This window comes from Strigops habroptila, chromosome 1 (genome assembly GCF_004027225.2).
Source record: "Strigops habroptila isolate Jane chromosome 1, bStrHab1.2.pri, whole genome shotgun sequence".
NCBI classification, from domain to species: domain Eukaryota; kingdom Metazoa; phylum Chordata; class Aves; order Psittaciformes; family Psittacidae; genus Strigops; species Strigops habroptila.
The window spans coordinates 113,033,345-113,051,294 of record NC_044277.2 but is presented as its reverse complement, the minus strand read 5'-3'; the positions used below and the strand labels follow the sequence as shown (position 1 = coordinate 113,051,294).

The following is a 17,950-nucleotide window of genomic DNA, read 5'->3' as shown; positions in this document are numbered from 1 at the left end:
TAAACCGATACTTCTTTTATGGGTATATTTATTTTCTTTTGAAGCAGAGTTGTTTTACTTTTTCTCCTGTGTTTGTATTTAATTTTAAGACTTCTTCATTGTAGTAAGTTTTATTGGACTTTAATCCTCCCACATGGGGTTTAATTTGAACAGGAGGAAATACATAAAATATCAGAACTGTGTAACAGATATAATTGTCTGGTTGATTTTCTGTGTTTGTGTGTGGGAGAAGAGAGGAGCTTGCCCCTGCGAAATACAGCAAAGTTTTAAGATGTTTTTGAGGCATTACATATGTGGTATGTATGAATGTTACTGCATGTGTTTAATGGTAGCAAGTCTCAGACCGGCTTGTGTGCCCCCTCTTAGCAGCCCTTCTCCCAGCAAAGCAAGGAAAGCTACTTTCTTCCCTTCTCATATCCCGTCTCTGGTTTTGGCTAGGGTAGGGAGAATTTCTCTGTGGTCTACTTGTGGTTTTCATGGTGGACAGCTGTTTTAGTGCCAAAAACTATAGGATGGGTTATATCCTGTTAGAACGCTGTAAATCTGAAATACGCCTGGTTCTGATTAGCTAAGCTGATACTGAGCTGGGCTTTTTAAGTTGCTGCAGACTCTTCTCACAATAATGTAAATCAGGCCTTTTTAGAGGACACTTATGACATGGAGTCGTGTAAAATACAATGATTTATATACCATTCATACTGTTTTCTTTATAATACTCTGTTTTGGTCTAACAAGATGTTTCTGTGTAATCTGCATGCTTTATTCTCCATTTACTTGGAAAGAGAAAATGAATGTTAACAAAACCAGGAAAAGTTGCCTATAAAAGTTGAAGAAAGCTATTAGCAAAGCTGCCTGAAATCTGCAGTAACTTGTAGCAGATGCCTAAAAAATGCGTCTTTTCCACATTTTAAGTCTCTTTTATCAAGCTATTAAAATGATCTTTTTTTTCTTTAAACCTGTATACCTGGAAAGGTGACAAAGAGAGGTGGAAGAGAGGAGGAGGGTGAAAAATTTTGAAAGGCATAGACAGAAGATACAGTTTCTAAATAAGAACCCATGTTGTCAGCTATAATAAGTTTCATTAAACCGTTTCTGCAAAGATAACAAACATCCTACCTAGATTTCAACATAGTTTGTATAAGCAAAAAATATTTTTTTTGCCAGTTAGCAGTTAGGCTTTTCTTTGAAATAGTTAAATCTCAGCTCTGAGGTAAAGTAAAAGGGATGTAGCTGCTTTTGAATCATCTTAAAGTCCAGGTTGTGTAATATTCAGGCCTGTCTTAGAAAAATAAAATGAATACTGCATCAGAGACCACTTATTTATTAATTTAGGGTCTTGGGGTAGTTGGCTTAATATAGGTGGGCATGGAAGGCAGTTTTCTCATTAGGAGTAAATTACTGATAGCTTCATGTTTTTCAACAGGAGTTACAGACCAGGTGCTCCCTGCTTCCTGGCTAGCTGTTCACTAAGGTCTCTTAATAGCATCCTCCTTGAATGAAGGGAGCCAGTACTTGGATGACTGGTCCCCTTTGTCACTGGTCATCGTTTAGACCCTCTGATGATGCCCTTGAGTGCAGAGAAGAAAAAGTTAAATCTTGGGGAGAGAGACGAGATTGCCCATTGCTTGCTATGATTCAGAAAGGTTTGGGATCCTGCTGGCTTTGTAATCCATACTTTTGGAATATAAGGCTGCATCTGACACAGTTTTGCTCCCAGTGTAAACACATGTTCCTTTCTGAAATCATGTTCTAAGGCTATTCAGACAAAAATGGGAGCTTCCAAAACAGTAGACAACCTTCAGAAATATTTCTGTCATGGGTGGTATAATACTGTCGTTGCAACAGATCCTCAGCTGGGCATCTCTGACTTCTGCAGTGAATATGCAATTTTAATAATACAGCTAGGCTGCAGCCAAAAAGGCTCTTGCTGCTTGAAGTATTTCTCGTTTGCAGAGTGCTTCATAAACATATCAACCACCCATCTTATAAGCTGGAAAACTGAGTCACGGAGTTTAAATGGTAGCTCCACACTGCAGTGCTACACCGTGCATACTGGGGTTAGAACATGGCAGTGCCATAAAACATTGATGCTTTTGATATATTTACTGTCTGTACTCATTTTTGCAAGGCTTTGGTTTATCACCATCTTGGACATGCCAGCTTATGCTCTTTTGACTGTGGGGGAAGGCCTTTGTACAGTCTTTTCCACTGGAAAAGGACTATGATTGGAGACAATAAACTAGTTTCCTATAAGTTCACTGTTTATTAAAGCATCTTCACCATGGTGTGGTTTGGTTTTTTTTTCATAGATTTTGACAAAGAAAACTCAGTCAGATTTAAACCTTCGCGATTGCTCCAAAGGAAGAGAGCATTAAGGTAAGATTAAGTTTTTCTTGCCCAGTGCAGATGACTGGTTGCGCAATTGTAACTTGCAGTCATTGCTTCAATCTGCATTTGTTCTTTTGTCAGGGAAATTGATTATTGGTCCTCTCACAGGACTAAGCCTTGGCATAAAACAGATGTTCTGAACAGGTATTGAAGACACCAACTGCCTCCTAAGTAATGTGAAATTTATAGCTGACATTGCTAAGGGAAATGTTCCACTCTGCGCTGAGCCTGCTACCACTGCAATGCCCGTTTTTCCTTGCATGGCATGGACGCGGTACAGACATGTCGTGATCTAGCTTGGAAAGCTGATCTGTCTGAAAAAGAAGGTGGCTGAAGTAGGTGAATTAATTACACAGCTGTGCGGAGAGCTTTGTCAGCACATGGGAGGGGGACACTGCAGACAGGAATGAAAAGGTGACGTTGGTGCTTCCTTGCAGGGCCGTGCTGCCTCGTGCCAGCAGTCTTAGGGCACTTTTCCGTGAGGCTGAGTAAAGGGATACAGTTCACAGCCAAGCAAGGTGGGAGGTCACATTCCCTCTCTCTTCCCATCCTGACTCCAGCTGCTTTTCGTGTCTGCCTTTGTGCTTGCTGGACTCATTCATGATGGTGCAGGGAGGAGGTCTGGGAGTTGGGAACTGACTCTTGCCCAAGCAACCAGCTGTTTTGTTGGCTCAGCTGCACAGGAATCCACCAGCCTTAGGCACCCAGGCTTATGTTTGCAGGCATCTTTTCAGTCACCACACACCTTCTGGAGCATACCTGATTCCTTGCCATGTTGGATTTTAGATATTGTAGAGAGGCAGAGGGAATAGGTGTAAAAGATGTTTTGTGTTATGGAAGGCAGGTAGGCGAAAGTAGAAATGAGAGTAGTGAAGGAAGGATATGACTTGTAGAATGGACCTCTTAAGTGAGAGTCCAGGGAAAGACATTGTCCTGGAGGTAGAGAAAGAGATGAAAATTGAATGCCAAGCACCTAGCTGGCAGGTATACAAGTGGATTTTTATGCATGTGTTTCAGTCACAAAATCTCAATATATCCTGTAGCTTTAACCCAGATGGCAGGGCAGTGTTACTAGTGGCATTTGGATCAAACTTCTGCTCACTTTTGGGCATGTAACTAGGTTACTGGGACAGCTATTTAGAAACTTTGTGCTGCAGCAGCAGCAGCAGAAGTTTTCAGCCTGGAATCCCTGATGTATAGAAGCAGCCCACACTTACTGTGGAAGTTGCAAGAGCAGTATAACTACTGAGACTGTCAAATGCTCTACTAATGCCACATTATACATCATTTTTAAAGAAAAACTATTGAGGCTGTGAAATACTGTTGCCTGTGTTTTAATAGGAATTGTATGAATTCTTGAACATTGGGGAATATAATGAGTTTGTTTGGAACCCGAGACCAAACCACACACAAATCCTGTGTGAAACAAATTTGTGGGACTTCATGCTGTTGATGGTATTTCATGAACATGATCACAGGTGTATTTTGGGCAAGCAAAGAAGGACAAGTTCGTCTTTCAGTATCCGGAATTAACAGGGACTTTAAGAAGAAAGAATTCTTGCAACTTCTGATTTATTTAGTTTTCATTTAAAGGCATGCATGTATGCCTTAAATTATTTTGATAACGAATGTTGTCTGTTAAGTGCAGAAACTCCCGGTGCTGCTGCTCGGAATCTGCACCTAAATTTGTAGCAGGACTTGAGAAATTAAGAAAAGCACAGGTGAGCAGATACAGCTGTGATATTTCTAGAATAGGGTTGTGGATGAATCAGAAGGTAAAATGTAGTTGGCAATCCAAGTCTGACTTTCTGGCTCTGCTTAAGAAGCTAAACTGATGCTGCAACTGCTCCTTTAGCAGGGAAACAGCTGGATAGATCCCTGTGAGGGAAAAGGGAAGCCTTAGTGAGGAGGTACTTATGAGCATATGTTTTTTAAAACCCTTAAGACTAGTGTAATTTATTTTTTTTTTTTTTTAATTTTTACTATTTGGAATTGCTTTAACATCGTTCTGACTCAATTTAGATTCCTAATGAATGTTCTTTTTGAATACTGTGACATGTCCTAAATATGCCTACTTTCATTTTTAGGACTAATTTTATATATGGATCTATAAATACCCAGTTGCTTGGCTTGACTGTTTCATCTTCAGAGCAGTGCTTGGTCTCTGAGCAATCTCTGCAAGTGAAAGCACAGTAATCATTACATTAGTTTAAAATATTTTGTTTCTAATGTGCAAATATTTAAAACAAGCAAGGCCACCTGCAGCTTTGTGAGAGAGCACAAAAATGCCTCTGAAGAGGAAGTAGTTCTCCATTGCGAATTAAATAATCAGTATATGAAAATAGTTAAACATTTAAAAATAAACAGGTAAATAAAAGTTGACAGCCTGTCCAGAGGGAAATGGGAAATGATAGCATAAGGGAAACTGTGATTTCACAAAGCAGATAACCTGTGATGATGCGATATGGCCCAGCGAGGGTTAAGCTTAAAAAGTTTGTGGTTATTAAAAGAATTTTAATGAAATCTGCCAGTGAGCAAAGTTGGAAGCCACCCTCAGTACAAAGCAGGAGGGAGCTCACGTACAGGAAGAACTGGATGACCTTGAGGAGTAATAGAAAAAGGATGTAATGTAATAATACTAAGTGCACAGTTGTGCATTGGAGGCTGATAAATTTTTCTGTTACTTGCAACTGATGAAAGCAAAGCCTTGGCATATTAGTTTCTCATGCAGGTTAGAGCAACCAAACAGTATAGATGCAAAAAGGTAAATGTGTTGTAAATCCCAGCATTCATCTGGTTAGTCATACAATAATGATATCTCTATTAAAATTCCTATTTTTATAAGACACTGCTAAGACCCAGGTGTGGAATCCAGACTGTCCAATTCTGGTCACCATATGCGAAAAAGATAACTTAAAACTGGAATAGGTAAAGAACATTATTTAAAGATAATCAATGAAAATCAATGAAACAGAGAGCCTGTCTTGAGGCAGCTGAGTAGATGTGGGAAATTTCTCGTAAGAAAAATAAGTAAGGAAACCAACAACACTGACCTGAGAACAAATGCATGGAAACCTAGTGAAAAAACAGACTGGGTTTGGAGGGTCTCTGGCTTCAGAGTCCCTGGAACTCCCTGGAGTCTGGAGGAAGGGACACGAGTGAGCTGAACTAGTTAACAGTATTTAGAAGTTTGGTTAGGGTCCACAGCAATTCAGTAATACAATTCTTCTTAGAACCACTGGGTTACTGCCAGTCCTGTTTCTGTATGATTTTACCCTTGGAAATTCATGTGGGACTGAGGCACAGTTGTGGATGTTGGTGCGCAGTTAATTTAACCAAGGATTTTGCTGTACGGATAAATGCTTTTCTGTGCAGAATCCCGTGTTTATAGAAACTTAAGGTGCTGCTCTGTCACAAGTATTATGAAAGCAATTGGAGATGCTGCTAAATAAAGTCCAGGTATTCAAAAGTGATGAGCTGGGTCCCTTGGCGCTTTTGAGACAAGCTTTAAGTACTCAAATTGATTTGACAGAGTAGATTTTGGTTTGATTTATAGCCTTAGGTCAATATTATTCACATTTTTCAAACTCATCCTCAACCAAAAGGAGTAGAAACTCCTGTCAAATGGAAGTTGGGAATCTCTCCTCCTAAGGGTACTCCAGAAGCTGTGTCTGTGAGAAAAAAAAATGCATTGTGAGGCTAGCAAGAATCACAAGTATTGTCAATATGGAGTTAGGGATATAGGAACATGCAGTTAACTGTCTGAGTCTTTACCCAGTCTCAGATGATATATGTGCCCATTTCCTTGTGGCTGCTGTGTGCTATTTTATTTTGGTTTTGGTTGTTTTTTTAGTTCCATTAAAGTGTTTTCACCCTGTAAGGATACACGGTTTTCTCTAATGGACAGCTTATTGCACCTCTCCATCTTCTACTTGCTATTTTTTGTATTGGCTAACACTGCTTTTCTTGGCAGTACCTGGAATAATTTCTTTAAGTGCAGTTGTTGGAGACGATTTGCAGCAGGTGGCATGGTGCCTGCATGTGACACGGCCCAGTTTCTTTAATATCATTTGAGGAGGTTTATTCTCTCCTCAATGTCTTACAAAGGTATATTGTTTCTAAACTATAAAGAAGCAAATACTTCCTGGAGTTCATGTAAAATGTTATTAGTCATTACACATTAAATCCCTTTTCAATCAGAAATGTTCTTCTGGAATAGCAAGTACAGAGTATTTTTTTTACCTATTTTTTTCTTTTCTTACCAAATACCATTGATGAAAGGGTATTCAATTCTTTAAAAAGCCATTTAAGAACTGTTCTAAAGAAGGAGTTGCCAACAATAAGGCTGTGCAGTTTGTCTTAATCAGATGACAGTAAATCATATGGCACAGCTCTGCCATGGCACAGCTCTAAGGTCACTGTGCTTAGATCACTGAGCTAAGATCACTGTGGATTTGTGTCTGTTACATCTGTCTACACAGTTTACTAAAGGTTTTAAGACTAGTAGTAAGTTTTCTTATGCCTGGTTGGGATAGTTTATAAGTCATAATGGCGGAACTAGATGATCTTAAGATCCTTTCCACCCCTAACCATTCTATGATTGTATGAATACAACAATTCTCTGTGTTTAATAATTGGAGAGAATAATCTCACTTTGTTTACTCATAAGAGGGTAAACCTCCAAAAAAGTATCTATGCACAGTTAGTATCTACTTTAGGCCATTATGGCACCTACATTTTACAGTTAAAATTTGTATATTTAATGAACATATTTAAAGAAATATTTTGTTTCATCTAAATGGCTATTTTTGCTGTTCTGAGAAGACAAAGTACAAAACTAAGTTATCTGCTGCTCATGTTAGTGTATTATAAGCCAGAAAATATCTGGAGAGCAGTGGAGTAGCAACAATAGGGCAGTCGTGCAGAAGGCTTCTAGGTGGAGTGTACATACAGTACTGCATTTGATGAAATATGTTTTAATATGTATGAAGAATAATTTGATATAGATTATTTCAAAGGTAATTGCTGGTAGAGCATTTTGAAGCAGTCTCCAGTCAGCAATTTAATGCAAAAATGTGTCACAGTCAGTTCCAAGCAGGTTTCAGATTATGTTAGGTTTGGCTTTGTGAGTTTCATGAGGTTATTTCTTATTTTGTTCTTATGGAAAATATTTTCTTTGGTATCTCTATTAGACTATCTTGCCATAAATTGGTTACATCTTGGCTTTATTTGATTTGTAGCAGAAACATCCACAGTTCTGTAAACAACATGTTGCTTTCAGTTTTCAGAAGGAGTTCTCATTTGAAGATACAGAAGAACTTGCAAACAGCACAAAGGATATTGATGCTAATCTCTTAGCAGTACTTCCAAAAGGTGGGTAAGGAAGACACATTATGAACACAAGTGGTAATTTAACGCCATGTGAAGTTTAGCGTATGCACAGTTAAAATCACTTGGGCACAGATGCTTTGTAAATGAGTTTTCTTTTCCCTGTGAAGTATGCATAGGGGATAAACCACAATGCTCTTTTACAAGGCCTTAGTACATCCTTGTTTCGTAAAGTTCAGCTTTGTTTACCTAGTTTTCAATAGGTTAAGAAGTAGTTGAAATTCAAAACATCAGAGAGGTTGCTTTCTTTGTACAGTTGGATTAATACTGAATTCAAAAGTATTAACTTGGCTTGTAGTCACAGCTCTTTCCAGTCCCCTTCAGTGGTTGGTAGAATCACTGTGCTTGCATGACCAACAGACTACACAATGACTTCTAGTCTTGCATGCTAAAGGACCTGTGCTGCATATGGGTTTGGGGATTGTTAATTTTTTCTTTTAAACTTCTGTCTCAGTCTGAATAAGTTAAGAATAAAACAACAGTTCCACCTTTATCTTTTGATGCAGTTGAGGTAGTGGTGAGAGTCAATTCTCTTAAATTGTTTAGAAAGAATCACAATCTGCTGGGAAATAGTTCTTGACCGGTGAAGGATGACATTTGACTTAAGAACTATGTATAATTGGCACAAAGATGCTCCCTTCGCTCAAGGATGTTGTGGACCTCAGAACTTCGATTAAAATTGTGTGTGTTCTGATGTTATTTGCCCTTTTCAGACAAACTACAAGGCTAGATGCACAAATCCTAATGTAAAGGAACTAGCTTGCTATTCTAATGTTATTTGTTGCAGAGTTCCTTTAGAAAAAGGAGTCTTTCTTCCAGCATAAAATTTAACCGATATGCTTGCTTTTAAATATAATCATTACAGATGTTCAGAAAGAGACTTCATTGACACAGTGATGGAATAGAGTGATATGGATTTACCCAACGCAGATGTCCTGAGGGCACTAGTCAGAAAGTATATGCAGTCCTTCATTTTTCCAGATGCTTAGCCTTACAATCAGCTGGCCGACAAGTTAATTGTGAGAGCTTTTGCTTGAGAAACTTTGTCTGTCAGTTGCTTCTCAGTGAATTTCTGTTTCAAGATGCCTGTATTTCCTAAGAAATTATTCTCATAATAAAGGCATCAGATTTACTGTATAGCAGACTTAAGAAAAAGTTAGCAGTGGGACCTACTTGAGGCCCTTTCAGGCACATACTGAAGAGAAAGGTTATTTGTCCCATCTAAGGCTTAACTTCGACCTGGATTTGCACGTGTTGGAAAATCAAAGGAATATATTTAGTTTTCAACTGATACAGACTGAACTGAGGATCAAAGAGTCTAGCCGAAGTCTCACATATTGCTACCTGCAGATAAGCATTGTACATGTTAGTATGCCTCTGCTAGTGTAACCAGATGATAAATGTTTTGTTTTTCCTTCTTTTCCTCACCTCCCCAGAAGACTATTGCTGAAAATGCTTTCACAAAAAAGCTCTGCAGATGTTGGCCAACCTAGCTGAAATTACTGTCTGGAATCTCAAGCGTGGAAAAAGTGTAAGGCAGCATAGAGTAGTCCCATGCTATTTTTGTCCCATCTTGTTTGGGAAGGTGTTGGAGAGATTCTTCATGAAGCCAGTGCTCTTTTTAGGGCTGCAAAGCAGTAGTAGAATCTCTGGAACTTCAGCTAACACGTAGCAAGAGGGTGTTGAGCTAAAGTTGCTGGGAGTTCTTTGGATGTTCCACATTTCTTGTATGTGGACAACTTTTTTTGGGAGGCGGGAGAACAGAGACTTTAGTATACAAAGCTATGCTTTAAAGCTGTGTAAAAGACCTGTTCTCTGATGATGGTTTTAGGGACTGTATAAATTGGTGACTAGGGAAGAAAAATGATCAGGGTTTGGATGGAATGTGGTTTTATTAACTGTGAGCTGTAGAGGCCTTTGATCTGTCTGAAGTGGCATAACAATTATGGGTTTTGTTTTGACCATTTTATGTATGTATAGCCAACAGATGGAACAGAAAAATTCTAATAGCCAGAAAAACAAACTTAAACAGAAGTAGATTTGGCGGAGGTGAGAGCAAAGTATTTATGAAAAATCATTTCCTTTGGTGCGAATGTGAGACAAAGGCTGGTTTCATATGGATAAGTTCTCTGTTTAACACAGTTCCACTGCTAGCACAGCTTGAGTAGGCCGGGCAGCAGCAGGAACTGCTCATGAATTGAGAGAAAGGTCTATGGAAACACAATGTATGGGCTTATCTTTCCTTTGGTATTGGTTTGGATGCAAATTTTGCATTGCCCAAGTCTAGTTCCCATTCATCTCCAGAGATCTGTGCCTGGAGCTTGCTGACTTTCAGTGTCTATCTTCCACTGCCAACCTGGTCAACAGCAAAGGCTTCAAACTGCTTTGCTACAGATGCTGAAACTAGGCATGGAAGAAGCATCCCTTGTGTTGGCACTGTTAAGTAGCTGCACACTTAGCTATTCTGCACTGCTAGTTGCATCAAATGTATACGTATTGTATTTTTTCATGGCATGATCACAGTCTGAGCTAACTTGGCTTGACAAATTGAAATGGATAGCTTGAGTCTGCTTTCTTTAAAAATGTAGACTAAAGGGATTTTTTTGGAGAGTGGCCCAGTTGATTTCTTCCCCTGTTAATCACACATTTTCAGTAGGCACTCATCTGTAGCCTCAGACGCTATATTTGTACCTCATTCATTTGCTTCTCTGAGTAGTCATGATCAGAATACATTAATTCTTGCTGATCTAAGATATTTTACCTGAAATTCTAGTGGCTTTGCAGCACATAAGGTTGATGTGACAGGCAATGTCAATAGTATCTATGAGGTATGAGCACTGGTATTGAGCAAACAGCAAGCTTCCTGGATATTTATCAACTAAGCTGAAACCCTTAGCTAGGCATGTAAGTTCTTGCAGTAGAGGAAAGGGAGAAAAGGTGCATCTGACCTTTAAAAGGGTGGTGTTTCAATAATGTTTATCTTCTAAATATCTAGAGCAATGGAGTCTGGCAGGGAAAAAAGCTGACAGCTTTACTTCTGCAGTGGCATGGAACAGTGTCTTCTGGACACTCCTGACTCATCAGGCATTTCTGGTGTTAACCTAGGGCTGATTTAGCAGGCTGTAGACTTGAGCTTGCTTTTTGATCCTTGGGTCAGCAGGATCAGAGGTCTGTTGCATCAGAATAAATGCATACAGCTTTTAGCAGCACATCTTCACATCTTTGCCAAGGCAATGATATGGTGTGTGAAGGGTACTCACTACCCCACCCACACCCCCAGTCTACTGCATCCTTTGACAGCCTTGGGGTTGGTTTCTCTTCCTAGTGGTAAGGAGCCATTCCACACTTGTTTTTGTAGCACTGACTGCTCCAATGTGGTTTGCAAACATCACTGGTAACTGTGCACATATGTGTATATATATAGGGATTACTTCATCTATCATGCCTCTTGTTGTTTCACTACTGGTTTTTGAACTGTGACAGCTGTCTGCTAGCACATAACACCACCAAAAAGTTCGGGGGGAGAGAAGGAAATTATATCCGATTAAAACTATAAGGGAAAATTCGCAAAGTAGAGAGTGATTAACCGTGAAAGAATATAATGAGGGTACACAGTAATTTTCACTCCAACCATGAGTCAGTGGGATTTGCTCAATATAAGGGAGTGGAGGAAAAGTAGGGAATAGGGGACACTGTTGCTCTTTAAACTAGGTCAGTCCTAGACCTTTGTGTAGACAGGGTAAGCAGTAATTCCATATTACCTGGTTTTGAAATGAGTTACAATAGTGTGTAAGCTTGACCCCATCTAATCAAAATACAACTTGCCCAGTTTTTACAAGATCTTGAAAGTTGCTAGGATGGCACAGCAGATTCTATCTGGAGCGGAGGACTCCTTGATGCTTACACCTATGTGCCTAGTGCACTTTTGACAGTGCGAGCTTAATAAACCAGGAAAACAGAGGAAAATACTTGTACCCTGACAAAAGCAATTTCAAACCTCTTAACTTTATTTGATTGTTCCCTTTTATTCTAAAGCATTTTAACAAGTTTCTGAGAGTTGCTGAAACTTAGCAGCTTATAAACTGCATAATCTTTTGTTGTCTCAGTTTCAGAATTAAGAAAACTGTTTGAACCAAACAACCAAGATTTTTTGGAAATGAAAAGGTAAAAAAAAAAAAAAAGCCTTTGGCCTGTAAAACAAAACACACAGCTTGTTTTGTTACCTCCTCTTAGAAACTCTCCCCTCAAATCTTCAAAGATGCTGGGTGTCACATTTTTCACATCTTTTTCAGAAAAGAGAGAATAGCTAGACGCTTAGAGGGAATTGAAAATGATACACAACCTATGCTTCTACAGAACTGTCCGGGGTCAGTCACACACCGCTTACTAGAGGAAGATACACCAAGATATATGCGTGCAACTGATCCATACAGTCCCCACTTAGGTAAGTAGCATAACACAAGGCAATCTTGCATTGCTAAATTACTTCATGTTTACTACCCTACCGTACACGGTGAGGAGTCTTATAGAAAGCCATGGTCAGAGGGTTTTTTAACTTGCCTTTTTAATTCTTCAGCTGTCGAACAAGGTTGGTTATCCATATTGTTTTAAAACAACAATCAGTTGATATGAGACTCAACATATTTAACTAATAAACATTTCTTTATCATTCGTATATGTTTTTGGAGACATAAGTGCCAAAATGTTACATGTCTGTGCAGTCACTGGTACACGTGGGTTTGTAAGAAAATGGGAAGCTTTTTGTTTGCTCAGTGTGAATGGTGGGTTGGGTACTCAGAGTTTTGAGATGGATTTGCTCATATATGTTGTACTTTCAACAGGAAGATCAAATGAGGAGGAGGAAACTTCAGATTCTTCTGTAGAAAAACAACCCAGGTCATCCAGATATCGAGCAGAAACCACAGGAGGTAATACAGAGCCCTTGTATAGTACAGGAAACATGGATGTCCAGGAACTAGAGTCAAAAGCAGAAAGAATAGCTAGGTACAAGGCAGAGAGGCGGCGCCAGCTAGCAGAAAAATATGGATTATCTCTTGATACTGATTTGGATTCTGACTACTCACCCAGATATACACGGGCAAGGAAAGATCCTGACAGTGTGGAAAGAAAGGGAGTGAAAAGTGAAAGGCAAGATGATGAAAACAAGGACTGTGGCTCCTCATATTTGTCCAGAACTGAGACGAAGGAGTTAAAGAGTGTGATTTCTGAATCCAAAGAATACTCGAGCCATGAAAAAGATGGTGTTCCAGAGAAAGAAGACCTCTCAAATGAAAAGAGTGATAGAAAAGCAGATGATGACAGTGCCATTAGACAGGCTTCTGATCCTTCAGCAACCTTGGATAGTTCCATCTCGCTTTCTGGACGAGAATCTTCCTCCTACAATGAAGTGCCAATATCACCAAAGCAAACCCCTAGAGAGTCCCTCTCTTCACCAAAGCGGGCAGCCTCACCAATCCATTTGCAGAATGACCAGCCCTTGCACAGTAACATCAGACAAAGGTAAGCATGATTTTTATTTGTTTGTTTATATGGTAGATTCCTTTACCTTAATCACCTTTTGCAGCGATGTCTACAGTATTTATGAAAACGTATTTGTTACCCTTGAAGAATATATTTAGTGGCTTTGGATGTCTCAGGATGGGTTGGTTGGATTTATTGAATCACAGTGTGCTTCTGAAACAAGGGAGAGGGTATCTATTAGTAGATATGTCCTTGGTTTCACTTTATATTTATAGAATTTATGCTAAAATTAGGCACTTGCAAGGGGAGTGGAATAACTATGTGTAAGTATCTTACACAAACTAGAAATTGAAGCTGTTATGCTGTTACAGTTCTAAGTCTGTTGGGTTTTCTGTTTCGTTTTGTGGGTAGATGGTGGTTGGGGTTTTTTCCGTAACCTGTTAGAGCAAGCCTTTAACTTTTTTTTCCTCTATATCCTGAAATTGTTTGGTTAGGGGTTTCCTCTTAAAAGCAAGCTGTTTCTCACTGAAGATTTCAATAGCTTCATGACAGCTTCTGCCAAAATAAAACAGTTCTCAGAGTCAAAAGCTGAGAAGTGTCTTGGGTCATTTGAAAGAGTTGATTTGTTTTCCTGCTGTGAAAGTGTAAAAACCCTTTTGAACTGTGGTAGTCAATCTTTCAGATAATATCAGGGTTGTGTGTGTGAAGGGGCAAAGGGGACAGTTAAAGTTCCATGCTGAATTTGGAATATGTAGCCACCTCCCTCACATGATTCTGAATTACTTCAGATTTGACAAATTTACCTCAGTAATAGAGTAACCAGATTCTTCCAGAAGGAAAAAAAAATTGTTTTCACTAATTTTGCATTGTCATTTCACACTGTAGTGCAAAAACAGGCTGTCAAAATGTTATGGTGACTGCGAACAACGCACAACTAAGCGTTTTTTGAAAGAATGATTTTCTTTAAGTGTGATTCTTGTATTTCTAGGTAGGTGGATAGATGGAAAATAGTAACTGTAAAAACTCAAGTTAAAATGTTGCAGCTAAAAATGATGTAAATTATAATGAGAACTTCATTGTAAACACATCTGCATCAGGCTGAGCAGTGCTGACTGTTTCTGAGAAACTGAAATGAACTGGCATAAGCTGCACCATTCACACTTTTTGGTATTTTTTGCAGTAGATTCAAAACCAAGATACCTTGACTGGACTTTTTTAGCCTTCCCATCAAAATCACAAAACTTAATTCTCATTTGTTGTGGCCTTTTTATTACCTCTCACAAGCATACCTTCGAGTTTGAATGATGAAGCAATCTTCCACGTCAAAGGTTAACCAGTGGGTGGATTAAGTGATCTGTTTACAGTGCCTGTAAACTGCTCAGATGTACTTAGCCTTCTTTTTTGTTTCACTTTATTGCACAGGGCACCAATAGTATGTTAATATTTTTCTCATAGTTTTCCATTATTCACGTGACTTCTAACCCTGTTCACTTTCTTTTGCGTGGATACAAGGCTATATGAGCTATCGTTGGACTCTCCCAGTTAAGGCAACGTTTTAAAGGAATATTTTAATTTCAGTAAATCCATCAGAGGGAAAGTAAGTCAACATACTTAGGAAGTACTGTCTTATATTTGGTTTATGTTTTAAGCTTACAATTCTGCTACTACGGTAGGTAAAATAGTCATTGCAGGTCATCTGTACAACTGGGACTAGACTTGTACTGAAACCCCTTGAGTTGACTGGGTTATTCCAGGCTCCAAAAAACTTGTGTCTGAAGCAGTCTCAACTCAAATATTACAAAACATTATCTCTTATCTTCAAATAGTCAGTTTGAGGTAAATCTCTTGACTAATACAGTTACTGATAAGAAAGAATATTGAAGCAATGGACCTTTGACAGACTGTTTTCTTTGTTTTATAAGGTGAAGGAAGGGAGAAAGTTTTCAGTCTTTCTTAGGAAAGCAAAGAGAATAGCCCATCAAACTTTATAGCCAAGAATGTGTCTGCTGCAGTGGAAAAGGGGGTTTTACTTTCTTTACTCTCACAAAGCAATCCTAGTCACTGTTTCTGTGAGGGGAAACCAGTGAAACACTGAACAATGAAATGCCTTCTAGGTTGTTATCTCTTCCAACACAGGAGAAACTGCCCTGGTGAAACAGCATGCTGGCTATAGAGAGACGTCTGATTCTGCTCATTCACAGATAGCCTTTAATGTGGAGACAGCAGGCCTCCTTGTAAAGCTCTCTCATTTTTAGCTAGCAAATATGTTTTTTTCTAGTGCAGCTCTGTAAACCAGTTACGAGGTCAAGAGGGAGTGGGCTGAAGGCATTATCAAATCATTCACAAATTCCAACTGTTTCTTTTTAAAGCTGCCATCCCTGGCATTACTTATTTTGTAATAATAGAAGATGCTGCAAAAGCTGGGCAGAAGAGAAATAATTAAGGCAACAGTGTTTTTAATGGGGGCATACTTTTTCATTTGCTAAAAGTTCAATGTCCCTACGAGATCTGATGCTGTGTGAAACACTAAGGGATCACCTGTGTTTGGTAAGCACTGGTTGAGACAGGCCCCTCCTGTGAGGTCTTCCTTTTTTTGAGACTTACTTGTTCTCTGTTTCCAGATAATGAAATGGTAAGATCCATTTTCAGGTGGATTCTGGTGTTAGGACATTTCCAGAATTTAAACTCCATCCTATTTGTGGTAGGGTCATTTTTACTTCTCTGTTCTGCTGTAGTGCCATACTAACAAATGACAGTGGGGCAAAAGCAGCAGGAACAGAGCTGGCAGATCATTAAGTTTGCTTTCCACAGAGCACAAGAGCTCCTCATCACCAGGGGTAAGAAATCAGGAAAGGAAAGCAGGAGACAGGAAGTGGTTCAAGACAGCCAGCATGGCTTCACCAAGGGCAGTCTTGCCTGACCAACCTAGTGGCCTTATATGATGGAGTGACAACACCAGTGGACAAGGGAAGAGCTGCAGTTGTTGTCTGTCTGGGCTTACGTGAGGCATTTGATGTGGACCTCTACAACATCCTTCTCTCTAAATTGGAGAGATATAGATTTGATGTTCAGTGGATGAGGAATTGGTTGGATGATCACATCCAGAGGGTGGTGGTCAATGGCTCAAAGTCCAGATGGAGATCAGTGACAAGTTGTGTCCCTCACGGGTCTGTATTGGGAGCAGCACTGTTCAGCATCTTCATTGATGACATAGACAGTGGGATCAAGTGCACCCTTAGCAAGTTTGCAGATGGCACTAAGCTGAGTGGTGCAGTTGACATGCCTGAGGGATGGGCTGCCATTCGGAGGGACCTGGACAAGCTTGAGAAGTGGGCCTGTGTGAGCCTCATGACATACAACAAGGCCAAGTGCAAGGTCCTCCACCTGGGTTGGGGAAACCCCTGGCATCAATACAGGCTGGGGATAAAGGGATTGAGAGCAGCCCTGCATAGAATGACTTGGGGGCATTGGTAGGTGAAAAGCTGGACAATAGCTAGCAATGTGCACTTGCAGCCCAGAAGGCCAGTTGTGTCTTGGGCTGCATCTGAAGAAGCGTGGCCAGCAGGTTAAGGTGGGTAATTTTACTCCTCTACTCCACTCTCAGGAGACTCCATCCACAGCAAAGACGTGGAACTGTAATAAAGGGTCCAGAGGAGGGCCACGAAAATGATCAGGGAGATGGAACACCTCTCCTGTGAGGAAAGCCTTGTTCAGCCTTGAGAAGAGAAGGCTCCAGAGAGACCTCATTGCAGCCTTTCAGTACTTAAAGGGGGCCTGTAAGAAAGATGGGGACAAACTTTTAAGCAGGGCTTGTAGTGATAGGATAAGGGCTAATTACTTTAAACTAATAAGTGTACATTTGGTCTAGATATAAGGAAGAAATATTTTTTATGATGAGGGTTGTGCAATACTGGAACAGGTTGCCCAAAGAAGTTGTGGCTGCCCCATCCCTGGAAACATTCAAGCTGAGGTTTGGACAAGGCTCTGAGCAACTTGGTCTAGTGGAAGATGTCCCTCTTCATTGCAAAGTTTGGACTAGATGGCCTTTAAAGGTTGCTTCCAACCCAAACCGTTCTATGATTCTGTGAATAAGTCATAACTTAGAACGAACTACTGACTGCAGTGTCACTAATTTCAGATTCTTTTTTGGATGAGGCTAGGGTGAGTATTTGCATGAAACGAGTTTCCCAGTTACTGTCTGCCATACCTTTTGAAGGAAGTCATCTGCACCCACCAAGATGTGGTGTAGACCTTACTGCAGCCAAGAATTTCAACTTAGGATTTGGTCTCTTGTTTGGATATGCATGTAGCTGTAGGTAGTATTTTAAACGCCAAGTTGCCAAGAGCCCTGACAACTTCCAGTGCCAGTACATACTCAGTGGTGTGACATTCAGAGATTTAAGAATAACCTCTCAGAAACTCTTGTCCCTGTTTCTGAGAGGTAAAGAAGTTATTGCCTATTTCCACGCAGTCTGTTCTAAGTTTTTGTGTGGTAGTCTCCTATAAGGCCATTTGCACAAGCAAAATAAGGGCTAATGCCAGTTTTCCAGGTGGCTGCTGTCTTGAAGTCAGTTCCACATTATACAGACTGCAAGATTGTTTTTGTTAAAATTAAATTTGCTGAGTTCAAATTCGAAAATAAATGCAGCTTGCTTTGGAATACATATGAAAGCTTTGTGCCTTCAGTCCTAAG

At 39.8% G+C, this 17,950-nt stretch overlaps 1 protein-coding gene across 20 annotated transcripts in view; it reads left to right on the top strand.

Annotated features, from left to right (window-relative positions):
• LOC115607365 (supervillin-like) overlaps positions 1-17,950 on the top strand; it is a 138,686-nt gene that overhangs the window by 68,395 nt on the left and 52,341 nt on the right. For 15 of the 20 annotated variants that reach the window (XM_030484682.1, XM_030484731.1, XM_030484696.1 and 12 more), the window contains 5 exons: positions 2,310-2,376; positions 7,670-7,761; positions 11,883-11,940; positions 12,069-12,220; positions 12,618-13,296. In XM_030484682.1, the coding sequence (XP_030340542.1) occupies positions 11,933-11,940; positions 12,069-12,220; positions 12,618-13,296 (839 nt within the window). In that variant the 5' untranslated portion in view covers positions 2,310-2,376; positions 7,670-7,761; positions 11,883-11,932. The remainder of the gene's footprint in view (positions 1-2,309; positions 2,377-7,669; positions 7,762-11,882; positions 11,941-12,068; positions 12,221-12,617; positions 13,297-17,950) is intronic. The other 5 variants (XM_030484721.1, XM_030484691.1, XM_030484589.1 and 2 more) reach the window with 4 other exon arrangements.